Source organism: Borostomias antarcticus (assembly GCF_949987555.1).
Source record: "Borostomias antarcticus genome assembly, chromosome: 4".
In the NCBI taxonomy this organism is placed as follows: Eukaryota; Metazoa; Chordata; class Actinopteri; order Stomiiformes; family Stomiidae; genus Borostomias; species Borostomias antarcticus.
Genome location: NC_140237.1, coordinates 28,047,775 through 28,067,345, shown reverse-complemented (window position 1 = coordinate 28,067,345; position 19,571 = coordinate 28,047,775). Strand labels below are relative to the sequence as shown.

General features: G+C 42.8%; 1 protein-coding gene across 1 annotated transcript; it reads left to right on the top strand.

The window, feature by feature from the left end:
• Window positions 1-3,195: 3,195 nt before the first annotated feature.
• On the top strand, window positions 3,196-11,486 carry ugt5f1 (UDP glucuronosyltransferase 5 family, polypeptide F1). The gene is made up of 4 exons (XM_084437418.1): window positions 3,196-3,252; window positions 6,441-8,020; window positions 9,027-9,106; window positions 9,364-11,486. Exons 2-4 carry the CDS (start codon window positions 6,461-6,463, stop codon window positions 10,961-10,963), a joined length of 3,240 nt encoding a protein of 1,079 aa, XP_084293544.1. The 5' UTR covers window positions 3,196-3,252; window positions 6,441-6,460; the 3' UTR covers window positions 10,964-11,486.
• The last annotated feature ends 8,085 nt before the right edge of the window (window positions 11,487-19,571 follow it).

The following is a 19,571-nucleotide window of genomic DNA, read 5'->3' as shown; positions in this document are numbered from 1 at the left end:
TTCTATGGAACAAAAGGAGAGCTTTGAGTAGCAATCATACATTCCTTAAAAGGCGGTAATTATAAAGGTCTCTACAGTCACCACCCTTGTGAAGTGGAAGAACATGAGCAGTCTTTGGAACAATCCCCAAACGAAGAGAAAGATTAACAATATGCATTAAGGGCCCAACTATTACCAAAGCAGCTAACCTCAAAAATGATGTTCTTTGTGATTGCCTTACAGTTCTTTTTCTATCTGTAGGCCTACATATTTACAGTGTACCCACTATTCTAATGGTGTCACTTCTATGTTAAATTGACATTAGACAGCTCACCATGTATCTTGTATTCATTCTTCAGATTCCCAGTGATGTGTGCTACAGTGTGCTGCGCAATGGGCAACACAGGAGAACTGGACGCCCCAGCAGAAGCAGCTGGACATCTTTTCTGGACACTGCTGAATATACTACTGATCATCCCCAAGTACCACCAAGATATCACCATGAGACTACTGACTATCACCATGTATCCCCAGTATATCATATCACCAGCATAAACATACTATGAGATTTCATTGCATCAATGACTTCAGTTGAAATATTTGAAGAGGACTTTATTTTTGGATTTTGTACAAAATGTAATTATATATTGATGCTTTAGTATTGTACATTTTAATTTGATTCCACCCTGAAAAGAGAATACATATGTATTAATTATCCTAATTACTCTTGTGTATTTTGCTGCAGTTGAAGGAGAAATATGTCACAGTAGCATCAAGTGTGGATGATCCAGGCTAGCCAGCTATATTTTAGGTAGCATCACGCCGTCACACCCTTGTTCTCTAGCCTACCGACTTGCTCTTAGCTGAGCTCATTTGCATATGAAAAAAGCGCTCAATCTGATCTCGTGGTCAACAGAGGGGTATAGAGGCATGCTAGAACACTTGTTCTCAGTGGTATTTTCTGAAAATACTCAAATACATGTTTTTGGGGACCCAAAAGATGAAGATGAATCACCTGTTTTATTGATCAAAGACCAACACCAATTGTATATGGTATAGATTTGACCTGGTTTTGACCCCTCAGGATGGACACAGAGGTCTGGAGGTGTGTTGAGCATGGAGGGAGGCAGTTAAGATTTTCCCACAGTTATGGACGTATATGGATGAAAATCTAACTGGGTTGAGAATCCAAAGAACATGCGAGTGGTCGATTCAAGCTGGTTTCAAACAGAGACAATAGGTTTATTCTGATGTTACGTTTTGCAAAGCGGACTCTGAAAACAGGAAGTGTTTCCTTCGATCAGAGTACTGGGACTCAACCGTGCAGAATCTCTTATTGGATGGTATGGAGGAAGTGATGTGCACTCGGAGACAAAGGAGACAGGGGAGTGATGTCACAGAGCAACCGGTGTTTCTCTCTGGGAACGGATGAGAAGGAAGTTTCACAGAGGTTGTAAAACAATAAACTTAGAGAAACTTGGAGAACATCAATCAAGTAGGAAAACAGAAAGAAACAAATTGGGGGTAACACATTGGTGATACTTGAATTTCATTAACACGTAGCAGAGGAAACAAACGTGCGCGTGTGTGTGCGTGCTTGCATGTGTTACCTTTCATTCTATCCTATAACATTTATTTGTCCTCCAATTGCATAATTTCTACACTACTACACACCATAGCTGTAGTCTATAATTATTGCCTTATCAGATTTGACTGAATTTTAACCACAATGCATATTGTGTGTTACGGCTGTATTATTTTTATGTCCTGTTCAGGTTACGGGAGCGTTTGTGCGAGTGAGCCCGCCTGTTCTCAGCTCCCTGATGAGGACCTGAGTATAACCTAACAGGACCCAACAGACATAGCCAGTGGGGAGCTACAAAGTGCTGTGTGTGTGTGGGCCAGTAGGTCTGTCACCAGGCCCTCAGTGCTGTGTGTGTGGGCCAGTAGGCCTGTTGGCAGGTACTCTGCTGTGTGTGTGGACCAGTAGGCCTGTTGGCAGGTACTCAGTGCTGTGTGTGTGGGCCAGTAAGCCTGTTGGCAGGTACTCAGTGCTGTGTGTGTGGGCCAGTAGGCCTGTTGGCAGGTACTCAGTGCTGTGTGTGTGGGCCAGTAGGCCACCTTGCAGCCTTAAGGTTGCATGCTCTTCAACAGCCTCAGAGTTGTGAGCTCTTATCTGTGTGCCCCGGAGTTGGTGGCTCTCTAGAAAGGAGAGTATGTTTTTTTTGTGTTTGTCTTATGTGTTACTCCCTTTAGATGGAAGGTGCTTTGTGTTATGTTTGTCCTTTGTGGTGTCGGTTATTTGGTTTATTTTCTTTTGTAAGATTATATGAATTGAAATCCTAGGTTATTCATACATATTCATTGTCCCTGCTTCCTTTGTCCCTGGGTTATTTTTCTATATTTTAATGTGTTACTCCTTGATCCCCCACTCAAACAATTTGGGCATATAACATAATGTGTAAGCGTGTTTGTTGGCCCTACAATAGGGAGTATTATACTTTTACCTCATTTGACCAGTAGGTGGGGTAAGATCCTCAGTGTTTGAAGTACATGTAATCAAGCTGTGTGTAATTGATTAAATCATTGGTCTAGGTCAGGGATGAATTAAAGAGGTAAATTCAAGTCAAAGTCAAGTTTATTTGATATAGCAGGCAATGTAATACATGCAAAAAACATAAAATAATCACAGACATCATAAAATGTATTACAAATGTAAAAGCATGTAAGATAAAATAAATAAATTACAATATAAAGAGAAAAAAAGTTTGTCAAATAAAACAAACTAAGCTAATTAAAAGCTTATGGAAAAAAAAGGTTTTAGTCTGTTTTTTAAAGAAGACAGTTGTAGCAGACCTCAGATCATGTGGTAAAGAAGACACGGTTGTAGCAGACCTCAGATCATGTGGTAAAGAAGACACGGTTGTAGCAGACCTTAGATCATGTGGTCGTGAATTCCATGATGGCTGAATTGTCAGCTGCCATTGTATGACAATAGCAACACTATTACAGATAGAGAAGGTCCAGATAAATAATTAACCAAACAGGTGTATTTGCCATGTCACTGCTGGTCCCATCTCAACCTCCACCCTCTTTTGTACAAGTTAAGGGCTGGTTATACTGACGCCCTTTGTACTACTCACGCCAGCAGCGAATAGCAAGTGACCTCAGTGTGAAAGTCCTCCCCATGTTGTAAAAAATGAGTATGAGTATGAGGTAAACAGCAGTGAGCCTGCTAGCGAAAACAGCTCGAGTGGCTGCACACATTTACATGTAAGTAAAATCACACGGAGCCATCTGAACCTACTCTGAAACCTTGCTATCATTGAACCTGCATTGCATTGGACTTGTATAGGCTTATGTTGCACAACTATTATTGTTGTCTCTAGGAACAGGCATGTTAATATGGGGGAGTGAGGCATTTTCATAAATAAGTGTTCCATCATGTGTTCCAATTCCTGGTTTGTTGGGTTGTCTTTGGTGTGAAGGATAGTTGTTATCTTGTTCTACTATTAGCATAGACAACAGCCATTCGTTCTATAACATACTGTAAGTGGGCTACTCTTCAATACAAAAAAAATCACACCCAGGTGGTGATGTAAGCGGTGCAGGTTTATGAGCATACAGTAGGGCTGGTGTGCAACAGTATTGGCTGCTTCTGGTTGGTCTAAATGTCATTCTACTGTATGAACGGACATGTCACGTATAGAAGTGGCTGAACTTAAATTGTATTCATAGTTTTTGTCCCATTGAAATAAATGATGGAATGTTCAGTTGTTTGAGTGCTTGTTAGAGTGGTGGCAGTTAAATTACACACATTATGTAAACTGCCGCCTCTCCTACAATTTTACTGTAATATATGTACTTTCACATATTATACTTCAAAATTTTCAGATTTTCATGCTTTCACTCACATTGAAATATCTGAGTGATGCCATTTATAGTTCCTACTGTAAATCCCAAAAAATGAATTGAGGTGAATGGCGGTCCGATCAGTGTTTGGGTGGCTTGTGATTCACTGGGACGGAGTTAAAAATGACTGGAGGTGAATGGATAGCTGTATTTGGCTGGCTCTGTAGCGCCCCCCTCGGGTCACAGCCAGCGGGCAGAGCAGTGCACTCCGGGCTCTCCCCCGCACACCCAAGTCCAAACCTGGTGTCTCTAGCACCCTCACACAGGTACAGTAGATGGCTCTGTTCTAAGTTTTGTTTTCATTTTGTGTAATCCTAGTCCAAAAAATAACTGGGGGTGAATGGGTGTGCCACCCTTGGGTCACAGCCGGCAGGGGGCAGTGTGGTGCACTCCGGGCTCTCCGCCCCGCACACCCCAGTCCAAATCCTGTATCTCTAGCACCCCCACACAGGGAGCTGGCTTTGTTCTAAGTTTTGTTTTAATTTGTGGATCCGGCCCTTGATTCGGATCTGCTCCAAAATTCTAATGTGTTCTAAAGTGGCCCATGATACACCCCTTCACCAAGTTTCATAAAAATCGGTTTGGTAGTTTTTGCGTAATCATCGGTCCAGTAGTTTTTGTGTAATCCTGCTAACAGACAAACACGCACACACATGCCACCTGTGCTGTTGCTGGGACGGAGGTAACAAGACAAAATTGAAAGAAAACCAGGTCAGGTCCAGCCTGGCTTATGTGCGTGGCTGGCTTGTTTCTGTTCAGGACTGGTAGGACGGAAGCTAGTCATGCCACTGAAATAGCTGTGAATTGAAATTACATGAAATAATGTCTGAGAAATTAAGATAGGTCTTGTCGCCTGGACACATCAGTTCCAATGCTTCCAATGCTAATCCTGCACAATAAGAGCGAGATAGACAGTTAGCTCATGAGCTCACAACAACTAGCAGCAGCTTCCAACATTTATGGTAGCGGTCAGTTAGACTGATGATTCCTGAATTGTTAGCTATTTTGCTGCAATTGGTTCAACTTCTGTTTCTGGACACAGGATAAGGGATAAACCCAGATAACACAAGGCTAGCGGACCTACAGCGGGTCCCCAGTGGACGAGTTGGCGGACCTCCGGCGGAATATAACACAAGGCTAGCGGACCTACAGCGGGTCCCCGATGGATGCTCCACCACCATTCCACTGGTAGTTAACTGTCTATATCCTAGGCCCATTGGCTGTGGGGTCCGTGGTGGCGAGACTTCTCCCCCTCACGTCAGAGCGGTTCGGGTGTAGTGCAGTTACTTCCGGGCAATCTCCATACACCCCCTGGTGAAAACCGTGTGTCTCTAGCCCGCTCAGGGGCTGAGTTGTGGAGTTCATGGCATGGAGAGTGGCGTGGTGTTGAGACTCTGCCCACTTGGGTTAGAGCTGATTGAGTGCAGGACATTGACCTCTGGGCAATCTCCTTGCACCCACTGGCGAAGACCGTGGGTCTCTAGCCCACCCAGGGGCTGAGTTGTGGGCTCGGGTCAGAGCTGGTCGTGGACAGTGTGTCTCCGGGCCACCCACCTGCCCCCACCAGTGAAGACCCTGTGTCTCTAGCCCACTCGAGGTCTGAGTTGTGGGGTCCGTGGTGTGGTGGCGAGACTCCGCCCACTCGCGTCATATTGGGTCGGGGGCAGTGGAGCGCTCTCCGGGCTACCCACCTGCCCCCACCGGTGAAGACCGTGTTTCTCTAGCCCTCTCAGGGGCTGATTTGTGGGGTCTGTGGTGTGGAAAGTGGCGTGGTGGCAAGACTCCGCCCCCTCGCGTCATATTGGGTTGGGGGCTGTGGACCCCTCTCTGGGCTACCCACCTGCCCACACCGGTGAAGACCGTGTTTCTCTAGCCCTCTCAGGGGCTGATTTGTGGGGTCTGTGGCGTGGAAAGTGGCGTGGTGGCAAGACTCCGCCCCCTCGCATCATATTGGGTTGGGGGCTGTGGACCTCTCTCTGGGCCACCCACCTGCCCCCACCAGTGAAGACTGTGTTTCTCTAGCCCTCTCAGGAGCTGATTTGTGGTGTCCGTGGCGTGGACAGTGGCGTGGTGGCAAGACTATCTAAGCCTGTTGCTGCCCTCCTGTGGCCGAAAACGGTAAATGATCTTGTGGTAGCAACATAGAACTGCAGGTTCTGGGACCACTGCCTCTTGTGGTAGCAACATAGAACTGCAGGTCAACAACGGGACCGGGCACATAGGGAATAAGCCAGGGAGGGAACCAGGGAGTGACAACAGCTGGGCATTTGCTATTCTAGGTGCGCTGGCTTACAGCCACGCAAAAAAATGCGTACCCAATAAAGAAAATGAACAAAAACCTCATAAAGAAAGGGAGAGAAGTCTTATCTCATCACCAAATATAAGGTATTTATTGCTAAAAATGCTTGAAATCAGTACGGCTGCCATAATAATAGTCACTTCCTTTTATTATATGCTGTTTACCAAAAAGGGCATAGTGTCTTTCTAATTTCTACATTATGAAATAATGACAAAAATATAATTTTGATTTACTCCACTTCTTCTCTCAGCACTCCTGAACAAAGAAGACATGCATCAGTTTCAGCTGATCTCCACCACCGTCCTGATCCTCTGTCTCTCCGTTTCCCACGGGGGGAAAGTCCTGGTGTTCCCAGTGGATGGCAGCCACTGGGTGAACATGAACATCATAGTTGAAGAGCTGCACTCAAGAGGCCACAGTGTTACAGTTGTGCGGGCTTCGGACAGCTGGTACATCAAGGAAGCCTCCCCCTTCTACACATCCATTACCACAGATGTTGCAAGTGGATTTGATGAAGAATTCATCAAAGTTTTTGTGTCAAGACTGCTGGAGATCCAGAGGGAAGGGAAGTCTGCATGGGTTCATTTCAAACTGGAAATGGAAATATTGCAGAAGTCTTGGGAGATGAATGAAAAATTGAACAAAATGGTGATACACATATTTGAGAACAAAGAACTGATTCAGTCCCTGCGGGATACAAAGTATGATTTATTTCTGACAGACCCAGCTCTTGGAGGTGGAGTTTTCCTGGCCCACTACCTCGGTCTACCACTGGTTTATAATGTGAGATGGACTGTAAATGGTGAAGGTCATAGTGCTATTGCCCCTACTCCCCTCTCATATGTACCCCTCACGGGCACAAAGTTGACAGACAGCATGAACTTCCTGCAGAGACTTGTAAATGTACTATTCATTGGCATCTATCAATTGGAGATATTATATCTAAGTCCAACTTACTCTGACTTGGTGCATCGCTACTTTGGTCCAGAGGTGGACTACTTCTCCTTGTTTCAAGCTGCAGACTTGTGGCTGATGAGAGTAGATTTTGTGTTTGAGTTCCCTCGCCCCACCATGCCTAACGTTGTCTATATGGGAGGGTTCCAATGTAAACCTGCCAAGCCTCTTCCCCAAGACCTTGAGGACTTTGTTCAGAGCTCTGGGGAGCATGGTGTGGTTATCATGTCTCTGGGGACTTTAATTGCAGAGCTTCCCCATGATTTATCTGATGAGATAGCTGCTGCTTTCGCCCAACTGCCCCAGAAGGTGATCTGGAGGTACAAGGGACGCAGACCAGCTACTCTGGGAAACAATACCTTACTAGTTGACTGGATGCCACAGAATGACCTACTAGGACATCCAAAGACGAGAGTGTTTGTAGCTCATGGAGGCACAAACGGAATTCAAGAGGCCATCTACCATGGAGTTCCAATACTTGGAATGCCGCTGATTTTCGATCAACCTGACAATGTTGTTAGAATTGAAGCAAGAGGGGCAGGAAAGACGGTTGATATTTTCACCATGAACAGAGAGATCTTCCTTCAGGCCTTACAGGAAGTGTTGTTTGAGCCATCCTATAAGGTGAACATGCAGAGACTCTCCCGACTGCACAGGGACACGCCAATGAAACCCCTGGACCTCGCAATGTTCTGGATTGAGTTTGTCATGAGACACAAAGGTGCAGCTCACCTTCGTACAGAGTCCTACAGAATGCCTTGGTACTCCTACCACTCTGTAGATGTTGTGGTGTTCTTACTCACTGTCACACTATTCAGCATGTTGATATTTGCTGCTACAATCAGGTGTTGTTTCAGGGTGTGCTTCAGACGAAAGGTGAAACATGAATAACTGAAAATGACATTGTTAAACATTTACTTAGGATGCTGTAACGCATCTATAATCCTCTCAATAAGTACTGAGAGTAAATAAACTGATTAAAGTAATTAAACTAATGAAACTACTGTAGTGAAATTAACTATACCAAACCTTTGAGTTGTGTTAATTGTGTTGAGTTTCTTCTAATCAGTATCTTCATTATTACAACATTGATGAAATCTTTCCTCAGCATGTTTTAAGTGAAAAGTAAAACATGGAGTAGCTGTGAAAGGGCTGTTGTATTGAATTGATTTTTTTTAAATAATACCCCCCCCCCCCCCATTCATTGGATATCATTTCTGTAAAGGATAAAGCACTGTTTGTTTTTGATACCCGATTTACAGTAGCAATCAATTGCCTCCCAGGGATAAATAAAGTTGAAGACATATACAGTATACTCAATTCGATATTCATGCGTTAAAGCAGATTTTTAGGGAAATTGTTTGATATGACTATATGAGCTTTTTACTTCCTATATCAAATGTATAATTACTGCAATTCATTAAATTGGCCATTTTTATAGCCTCTGCACATGGCGTCTTTTTAAATTTCAATTTGGGTTGTCCCATGATGTCTCACTGACTGATGAGAAGACTCATCATAGACAGATTACCTAACATTACAGTCATTTATCTGACGCTTTTATCCAAAGCGACTTACAATAACTGCATTTAACTTAGGAAAAGTCAGTATACTACTTGCCAGAACTTACAAGTTTATCTCCTTTCTAAAACAAGTGACTAAGAGTATAATCTAGTGCTGAAGGCAAGGTACAAGAATAGCAAACTGAAAATACAATTGGTGCTTAAGACGGAAGATCCTGGTAGTACTTCTTTAAGAGGTGAGTTTTGATCCTGGGCAGCGAGTCTGCTGTCCTGACATCAGTGGGCAGCAGTTCATTCCACCTCTTCCATTCCAGATCTTAGGTCTGTGAGGCCTGTCTTTGACGGACATGATCTGATAGAACTGCTTCGGCAAGAGTCATGAGCCTGTTACACAGATACTGGACTTGGAGATGAGAACTACAAAGAACTGGATTAAATTGTGAGTAACCTTGATCAAGCATTTACTTATTATATTCACAAAAAATATGTACAAGTCCATGACAGATCATTCACATATTGAAATTGTTATCATATAATGATATCAAAGGTATTTACCAAGAATTTACTGGAAAATGTTACCTGTATTTGCTTTTAAGATTCAAGGTCATCACATGCCCAGATGATTGTAAAAATGAATCAGGAAACAAACCACATGACTCTATACAGTATACTGTATCTGCCTGGTCCTTTGTACAGGAGATGGAGGATGGCGTTCCACCTTCGTCACATGACCTGTCTCATTGTGACATGTCTGATGGTCTCCTGGCCAGCCTGCCACGGTGGGAAAGTTCTGGTCGTCCCCGTGGAGGGAAGTCACTGGGTGAACATGGACACCTTCATCAAGGCTCTGCACTCTCAGGGTCATGAGGTCACCGTGGTACGGACTGACAAAAGCTGGTACATCAAAGAAGACTCTCCACATTACAGCTCCATAACCGTCTCTGTCAAAGACGGAATTGATGAAGATTTCATTAAGCCCATCCTTGAGAAGATCATCGATATAGAGAGAGGGAAAAGTTCTGCAGTGAATTTTTTCAACATGCAGTTGGAGGCCTTTGATTTTCTCTCCCAGGTTCCTAAGATGGTGTGCGAGATGGTGTTCAACATGTTCGAAGACGAGGCTTTGATGACCACCCTGAGGGAGAGTCAGTACGACATGGTACTGACTGACCCGGCATGGGGCGGAGGCATTCTGTTGGCTCACTATCTCCAGCTACCTCTAGTCTATAATGTCCGCTGGGTGACTAGCGGGGAGGGACATTTAGCCATTGCATCTTCCCCTTTGTCCTATATTCCAATGACTGGGTCAGGGCTCTCAGACAGAATGACCTTCACAGAGAGAGTAAAGAATATACTTTTCTATTTGCTCAGAGAACTTGAACACAGGTTCTTAATCCGACCACTCTACCAAGCTGTTTGTGATGAGTATCTAGGGGGTGTTGACTACGATGGGTTACTACAGGGGGCAGACTTGTGGCTGATGAGAGTAGATTTTGTGTTTGAGTTCCCTCGCCCCACAATGCCTAACGTTGTCTATATAGGAGGGTTCCAATGTAAACCTGCCAAGCCTCTTCCCCAAGACCTTGAGGACTTTGTTCAGAGCTCTGGGGAGCATGGAGTGGTTATCATGTCTCTGGGGACTTTTGTCCATGACCTTCCCAGTGACATAACAGATGAGATAGCAGCCGCTTTTGCCCAACTGCCCCAGAAAGTGATCTGGAAGCACAAGGGAGAGAGACCGGCTACTTTAGGCAATAACACCTTACTAGTTGACTGGATGCCACAGAATGACCTACTAGGACATCCGCAGATAAAGGCCTTTGTAGCTCATGGAGGCACAAACGGAATTCAAGAGGCCATCTACCATGGAGTCCCTGTGGTGGGTCTGCCCCTATTTTTTGACCAATATGACAACCTCCTCCGTCTAAAAGAGAGGGGGGCAGCAATGGTTTTATCCTTGTCCACAGTGGACAAAGACAATAACTTCCTCCAGGCCTTAAAGGAAGTGCTGTTTGAGCCATCCTATACGGTGAACATGCAAAGACTCTCCAGACTGCACAGGGACCAGCCAATGAAACCACTGGACCTCGCAATGTTCTGGATTGAGTTTGTCATGAGACACAAAGGTGCAGCTCACCTTCGTACAGAGTCCTACAGAATGCCTTGGTACTCCTACCACTCTGTAGATGTTGTGGTGTTCTTACTCACTGTCACACTATTCAGCATGTTGATATTTGCTGCTACAATCAGGTGTTGTTTCAGGGTGTGCTTCAGACGAAAGGTGAAACATGAATAACTGAAAAGGACATTGTTAAACATTTACTTAGGATGCTGTAACGCATCTGTAATCCTCTCAATAAGTACTGAGAGTAATTAAACTGATTAAAGTAATTAAACTAATGAAACTACTGTACTGAAATTAACTATACCAAACCTTTGAGTTGTTTTATTTGTGATGAGTTTCTTCTACTCAGTATCTTCATTGTTGCAACATTGATGAGATCTTTCCTCAGCATGTTTTAAGTGAAAAGTAAAACATGGAGTAGCTGTGAAAGGGCTGTTGTATTGAATTGATTTCTTGATATTTGCTGCTTCAATCAGGTGTTGTTTCAGGATGTGCTTCACGCGAAAAATGAAACATGAATAACAGTGAAAAGGACATAGTTAAACATTTATTTAGTATGCTGTAATGTAATCCTCCCAATAATATATATCTTGAGGGTAATTTTCTGAAATTATCTTGATGATACAGAACCATTGAGTTGTATTATTTGGTATGAGGCTTATTGTTTGTGTTAATGTATGAAAAAGAATGATTTCGGCAGGTCCCTGTCATTGTGTTAACATCACTGTACAAATTACTGCACTTTTAAATAAAATAAATAAATTATTTATTACAAAAAGGCATTGTACAAACAGACTGTTGGTATGGCCATCAAATTGGTTCTTCAATGTTAATTTGTGCCTGCTAAAATCTAAAAGTTCACTCTTAAAAATGATATAAAACAGAAAAATCTGTTCTTTTAAACAGCTTCTTTTTTCTTCCAATGAGGGAGATTCTGTTGATCTGAATTTGTGTGAGCTGTGCTGATTGACCAGTGTCAAGAGAGCCAGTGGGGGCGTCTGAACTGGAGGAGGGTGCCAGGCAGGAGAGGCCTGCTGCCCGGCCAGGCAAATAAGGAGTCTTCCTGTTGCAGGGGCAGATGGGTAGGGAACCATGCAGAGCATTTGACCATGGACTCACTCACATGACACCTGGAACTACAACTGATATAAATCCACTGATAGAATCAAGGAAAAAAACAGTTGTAATAATAATAATAATAATAATAATAATAATAATAATAATAATAATAATAAGTAATAATAATACTAATACAAAAATAAAAACATTTGAAAGTTTTGTTACATTTCTCTGTAGGTAGCTCTGCAACTTGAAATTAATCTTTCATTGAAAATGTAAAAAGATAACAAACACAACACATATTTACAAAAGTATTATGGTACTGTTCCTTCAGGTAATGTTCAAAGTCTCCAGGTCAAAGGCATGAGGTCACGAGAGCAGGAGCTGCGGCCAGGGCAGGTCTGATGAAGGCCATGTTTGACCGAAACATCACCAGCATGTTTTTACATACTGAATACAGCAGAGATTTTGTTTTCTGAGGGGCAGCAGCAGACTGGTGTGATCGTCTCACAACGTCCTGCTCTGTATAGAGCTCACCCTGAGCACCCTGAGCTCCGATACGTCAGCCTCCTGCATCTCTACCTCCTGCTGACAGCTCTCTCTGATCACGTATACTATTAGTCCCACGCAGATGAATATGAGGAGGAATATACCTATAACCTGGGACAGGGGTGAAAAAAAGCATTACGTTAACAATGTAGTAAAGAGGAAGACAGAAAGCATTCTATAAAAACGGCCACAATCACGCTGAGGTTAGTGATCAATGTAATTCAGTAGCACACAATTAAATTCACATTTAAACTCACATAAAACACAATTAAATTACTTTTCGCTTGTGCAGGGCTTTGGCAGCAGGTACTGTAGGATATCTGTGTAGTTTACTCATGAAACCCTTTTCTTTGTGCAGTATGTCAGACAGTTCAAGCAGGATTACTAAATATTGCAAATCTTAATATGTGATATGTGTGTTGTTTCAGGATATGCTTCAGACAAAAAGTGAAACTGAAAAGAGCAAAACAGGCTCAAATTGATTATTATTAATCTAATCTAATTAGACCATTTTCACTTTGCCATACTTGTTATAGTGTGATAAATAAAACATTTTCCAGGAGCTTGCTTGATCGTCTCGTTGAGAGAGGTCAGGGAAGAATTTTTACAGCTCACCTTTCTGGCCCCCGGGTGAAACTGTTTTTTTTGCTTTCCTCTGGAATATGTCGGGGTGGGACCTATGCCCACCCCCAATTGCTCTCTGTAAAGCATATTGTGTTGCCTCTGTGTATGAAATGCGCTATACAAATCAAGTTTGATTTGATTTGATATACAAAAAAGGACTTTTGAATTGTATTACATTGAAGGCTAATTAATTTAATGTTTGTTGTGATTCATGCAGTTCCATGTAATTGTGTTTACATCACTGTACAAATCGCTGCATTTAAAAAATAAAATAAAACCAATGATTGCATTGCATTACACTTTCTATTAAGGTCCTCTTATTAAGCATTAGTTAATAGGTGATAAGGTCCTTATAAGATGCTTATTTACATGAATGTGTTAATAAGACATATATGTAAGTAAGTGTTAATAATAGCATTATACACATTTATTGTTAAATTTAGACATTTATAAGAAACTTGGTAACAGTTTATGGACTAAGAATTTCATAAAAGCCTTATTAGATTCTTTCTTATTAGCCGTTAATTATTTACTTATTATGCACATTATTATGCATTTTACAGGTACCTGTAAAACACAGGATCTAAAGTGAGGACACATGCACTTTACTATGCATTTTGCAGTGCGTTATTAAGGTTAATAAATCCTTTATTATGCACTTGTGACCAATTTAATCTTGCCTGTGTAGTGTATTTTTATTGCACAAGGGTGGATCTGAACCTGGGTCTCCCACGGGAAAAGCACTGTTCTAACCAGCTACGCCACCAAAAAGGTAGCTATTCAGTGATGCAGCCGGTCTTCATTTATATTTGTGGAGTGAGTTTATACATAACTGGGTTACACTCACCCCCTTAAACTCACTCCAGAGCTAGCTTTACGTTAACAAGTTTCTTATAAATGTCTTATAATCTAACAAAAAACATCTATAATGCTGTTATTAATACTTAGAAATGTTTTATTAACACATATTAATGTTAATAAGCATCTTATAAGGACCTTATGACCTATTAACTAATAGCCATCAAATTGGTTCTGGGTTAGGTCTCGGAAGGTGTCTCAGAGAGCCAGTGTGGATGTCACAACCTAAGTGAACTATACAAATAACATCCTGTTCCCTCAGTCACAAAACCACTTCCAGTTAAGTCAGTCAGTTGAAGCAGTCCATATGAAAGCCTACCCCCTAACTCTTAACCCATACCTTCCCCCTCTCTCTAAACTACAGCAAAATGTAACAAAACACAAGAGCATGCCGGTGATCTGTAACTCACCTGAGACACCACAAATAACTGCTGAGAGCGTAACATTAATTCTTGCTGTGTGACGTCTCCCTCACTAGTTGGCTCACACCATTTCTGCGGCGCTGCTTTGTCAACAAGGACAAATCTGCCCTTCCAGTCTGTCATTGCACAAGCAAAGTACTGGCCGTCGAGGAACAACAGGATCAGCCACACGACAGCAGGGACAAAGCTCGAAAAAGACACGGTTCCGCTGCACCACGTATCACACCTGCATCCCTGGATGATCAGCATCAACGTGAAGGCCATGACGGCAGGAATGATGAAGAAGGCAGACGAAAATACTCTGTTCCATGTAGGATTGCAAGGACACTCAAACTCCAACTCCACCAGCTTCTCTAGTCCCATGAGAATAAAACCAAAAGCCACATTTGACGCCAGAGGACTGTTGCTAAGTTCATTTTTCAGTCTGGTAAGCCATTGTTGTCTACTTTCCATACTAGATAGACCAAAAAATGAGAGTAGAGGAGGTGAAAAGCCCTACAGAGGATGCACCGTTGTGAACACATTGGCAACAGTTAAGTGATGCGTAATTAATACAACTTGGGGTAAGTTTTTCCCCCCGGGGGAAATGCCACACTTCCACTCTCATTGGTTTTGAACAAAGGAGGTGTGTCATCAGCTCTGACCTTCCTCCAACTGATTGGCTGGTGTGAGGTTTCAGGTGGGGTTACATTTTAAATGTAGTCTTCCACAGACAAACTGGAGGGAGGGGAGTAAAGTGGAGGGAAGTCCAGCGTGTCCTGCTATTGGGTTAGAGAACAGACCATAGTCCTACAACACAAAACTACTCTCAGTGCCCAGTGTGGACCTTATATACAGCAGAAGTTGGTGAAAATATGTAATAATGAGGTCCTACAATTAATCTTAGTGAGGATATAACAATACGCACATCGACGGCGGGTGCTGGGTCAAATATATGATATCATGGAAAGTGGATATAGCCCGCACATACATCTCTTAGCCAGTCTTCTTTATTTAACAAAAATAATGTTTCAATCAGAACAGATCTTCATCAGGTTGCGGGCTATATCCACTTTCTACAATTAACCTTGCCAAAATATCAAAACAGGGACAGGGATATAAAAGGATACAATATATATTCTGAATCCACACAGGAATCAGTCATGCATACTCACAGAAATGGTACACGACTACTTTAGTCTTGCAGTGTGGGATTGCCCTTATCGTCATTGTGTTTCTTCTTTATTAAGGACTGCTAGACTTAGGATAGGAAATTGCCAGTTTGGGAACCTTTAAATGTCTAGCTGCGTGCCTAGGACTGGAATGAGGAACTGATTAGTGCTGATAATTGTAAGGACAAGCGATGACAAGAGTTCCAATGTAGGCTATTGGGTATTGTTAGGATTTTATCGATACCGGTATCAATACCGATATTGCTTATCAATACACTGCCTGGGTCGATAGGACGTTCTGTCTCAGTTGGCCTTCATTTACATAGTGGACTGTAGGGATGGGTAGCGAGAAACGGTAATTTTTGGTACCGGTACGTCATTGGGTCAGTACCGAAAAATTGACAAGCTCATGGACAAACAGTGCTGCTAACGGTATTTTACGCGTTCATAAATCCATGGAGCCGCATTCGTTTCATAAATATGCTGGTGACGGGCGATGATGTTTCATTGTTATTGTCTCTCAAGGAAGTTGGCATAGTGGCGGACAGGGCAAAACGGTAGCCTACTTCACAAAGTCTACCGATGGTGCTAAATGCAATTTATGTAAAAGGTTAATTGTAACGCCAGCAACCTCATGAAACACAAGTAGCCTATCTCATTCGCTAAATGTGAAGCAGTGCAGTGGGTTTGACTGCTTTAGCGAAGCAGCTAATGCTAACGCTGACAGAAACGAGCCAGGCTAAAGATGCAGGTAACACTCATTATCATTATTCTAAATAAGTCTGTACAGTGTTTCCCCTACTATTGCCTTAGAGGTGACAGTCCACTATGTAAATGAAGGCCAACTGAGACAGAAACCTCGACCCAGGGAGTGTATGAGTCCCAAAGTGGTAGAGTAGTATCGATAAGTATCGGTATCAATAAGCAATATCGGTATTGATAAAATCCTAACAATACCCATCCCTAGTGGACTGTCACTGTAGTATAGTGATCCTGTGTAATACTTGTCCAGCCATCGCTGGTTATGGCTACTTTTTATACATTGGTAAGCTCACCTATGATGTTTCTATTTTCAACTGCATGCCAAGCAGGTATGAGGGTGTCTGATAATGTCCCTCTGGAAGGAGGGTGGTAACTGGGGTTAAGGGCTGTGGTCATCTCCCTACAGCAGTCACCTCTCTTCTGAGCAACTTTTTCCTCCTGCTCCTTTGTAGATTACAAGTGTGACCTTTTGTATTGCAGTTTGAGTATTTGGTAACACTTTATAATAAGTGAACACTTTAAAGCATTTAAATACTTAATTCATAATTTATAAAGCGTTATTCATTATTACACATTAGTAAGCAATTTATTGACACATTTATAAAGGTTTTATTCCTCATTAATAAGCTAATGTAAAATGTGTTTATTCACTGTTTTTTCATACTTTATAAACAATGTATTTACCATTTGTAAATTACGAATCATATCAATTACAAACAAGTTCTTCATGAGTTGTTAATGGTTCATGAGTACTTTATGCATGTATTTATCCATGTAATGAATTAGAAATGCACAAAAGGTTAGTAAGTCATGATGAATTCAAGTAGTTATAAAGCATTTACTAGGGATTATTTTTAAGATAAGATATGACTTAAATGACACGTGAATTAAAATCTAGCCAATGCTAAGTGACAAGTGACAGAAGGGTGGGGGTTCCAGAGGTGTGGGGTGGAAGTTAGATCTTGATGAGCTGGTCTTTTTAAAAGTAGCTCACAAGCCAAAAAAGTGTGGGCACCTCTGCCCTATACAGTACGAACAGTTAACTGTAACTATTAACAGTAAGAGTTACTAACATCAGAAGACATAGACTAAACTGTTTGTCCATGAACTTATCGATATTTCGGTACTGACCCAATGACATTCCGGTTCCCGATACCCATCCCTACCTGTAGCCTAACTGTACTTGTTACACATGGCAAACTAGAAATGGTGCTCAGAGAGCACAGACCTCCGCCCCTGAATGCATTTTGTGGCCCTATGCATGCCAAAATTGAATCGGTTCTGAATTGGCCCAATTAGCCTAAAAATAGCCAATAAATTAGCCTACATTTTGTGTAATCCTAGTAAAAAAAAAATGAATGGAAATGAATGGCCATCCTGGCTGTTTGGGCGGCTTGTGATTCACTGGGGTGGAGGTAAAAATGACTGAAGGTGAATGGGCGGCTTTATTTGGCTGGCTCTGTGGTGCGTCACAGCTGGCGGGGGGCAGTGTGGTGCACTCTGGGCTATCCCCCTGCATACCCCAGTCCAAACCTTGTGTCTCTAGGCTTCATTCTAAGTTTTGTTTTTATTCCTGGATCTGGCTGGTGATTCGGATTTGTTCCAAAATAAGGTTCTAAGGTGAACCATGATACACCCCTTCACAGAGTTTCATGAAATCCGGTCAGGTAGTTTTTGCGTAATCCTTGTTCAAACAATGAATGGAGGTGAATGGCTGCCAGTGTTTGGGTGGCCCATGGACCTGACCTGTGCTTCGGATCCTCTCCAAAATTTAATGGGTTCATGGGTCGACCATGCTACACCCTTCCACTCAGTTTCGTAAAAATCGGTCCAGTAGATTTTGCGTAATCCTGCTAAAAAACGTGCGCACACACACATGCCACCGAAAACATAACCTCTCTCCCTGCGCCTTTGCGGAGGTAATAAACTTTCCATTGTATCCACATAGCACGTGATTCTCTAGGATTCAGAGATGCCATTGACTACCACTTGAGGGCGCCCATGTAACATATAGCACGGCCCAGCCAGCTCCCTAAAGCAGGGGAGGACTGGAGGCCAAGTCGAGGTCTCTCTGGTGTCTGCGAGGTAGTTGTAAATGCTGCCCCATCACCTTGATTGACAGTTGAGCTCCTAAAGCAAGAGTGTTCATTATCCACCCCCCACCAAAACTGACGGGTGAAGAGGCTCCCGGAGCAGTGACAGTTGGGGGGGATGAAGCCTGATCATTACTTTCCCTCAAGGCAGGTGGAGCTGAGGGTAAACTGGGGGTTTATAAACCTTATCCTTATAGGCTTATGCATTTTTCCTCAATCTTTGTAAACAGACATTAACATTGGTTTAAATAGAATATAATACTGGAAATGTAGCCTAATAGAAGCAGCATAATCTGTGATTCCTTTGTTAGTAGCCTATGTCCTTTGAGTGGGTACGCAAGAGTCTGTGCTAAATCTTTCCTTTTGCATTCATTGCAAAGACAGGCAAACCCCTATAATTCAGTTGGCGTTATGAAGCGATGTAAAGGTATGGTTCAGTCTATTCTTACAACAGCTGTAAGAATAGACAGCAATTTGACACACCAACACACACGTGCGACGAGAACACGCACACACACGCATGCATTTAGCGGTCGCAGATGAAATGTTCCCTCTATCTGGGGGTAGGCAGGTGTCCGCAAAATGCAAACTGCACACAGAAAACCTTGAGAGAACTCACCTGAGCCCCCAGACAGTGTCAAAAGCGCCCCATGCGGGAATCGATTCGAACCCATGACCTTCTTGCTGAGCGCACACCATCGAGCCACCGTGCCACACGCACGTGTGTGCGTGCTTGCGTGAGCGCACGGACATTGGTGCAAGCACGCCACTATCCTCTGCCCCGTATTCGTTGACAGTTATATTTGGGACAATATGTCTGTATGTCTGTTCAGAATGTGTAGGATGAATGTAGAATCTGCCAGTCTTCACTTGGCAGGTCTACAGTTTTTATTCCTTCGCGCACCTTTATGTTGGTCACTGAGCCCAGATTCTCTAAGCGCAAGTGCGCATCGGTCTGCGCATCTTTGATCCTTCAGAACTACAACTGTGGACGCTCTCGCTGACATCGAAAGACCACCCCTCCGCAATCCGATGAAGGAGGCTTGTCCGCCTATGGCCCTACATCGGCATTCCTGAGCCACTGGCTTGTCCCGGACCATTCTGTGCTGTCTTGTATCGTCATTTTTTATTTTTTGTTTTTTTTTTGTGCAGGAGGGCGTTATTTTCCCCCTCCTCATTGACCATTCCAAAGAACTCCGCGCATCCACTGCTATGTATCTTTAGACCATATCTCTATAATTCCTGCGATCATTATCTCTCC

Bases quoted from the DNA above. Each gene is read 5' to 3' on its own strand.
- ugt5f1 (XM_084437418.1), top strand. From the start codon at position 6,461: ATGCATCAGTTTCAGCTGATCTCCACCACCGTCCTGATCCTCTGTCTC. The intron at 8,021-9,026 runs GTGAAACATGAA...ATGATCTGATAG, and splicing joins GGGTGTGCTTCAGACGAAAG to AACTGCTTCGGCAAGAGTCA. The intron at 9,107-9,363 runs GTGAGTAACCTT...TCCTTTGTACAG, and splicing joins ACAAAGAACTGGATTAAATT to GAGATGGAGGATGGCGTTCC.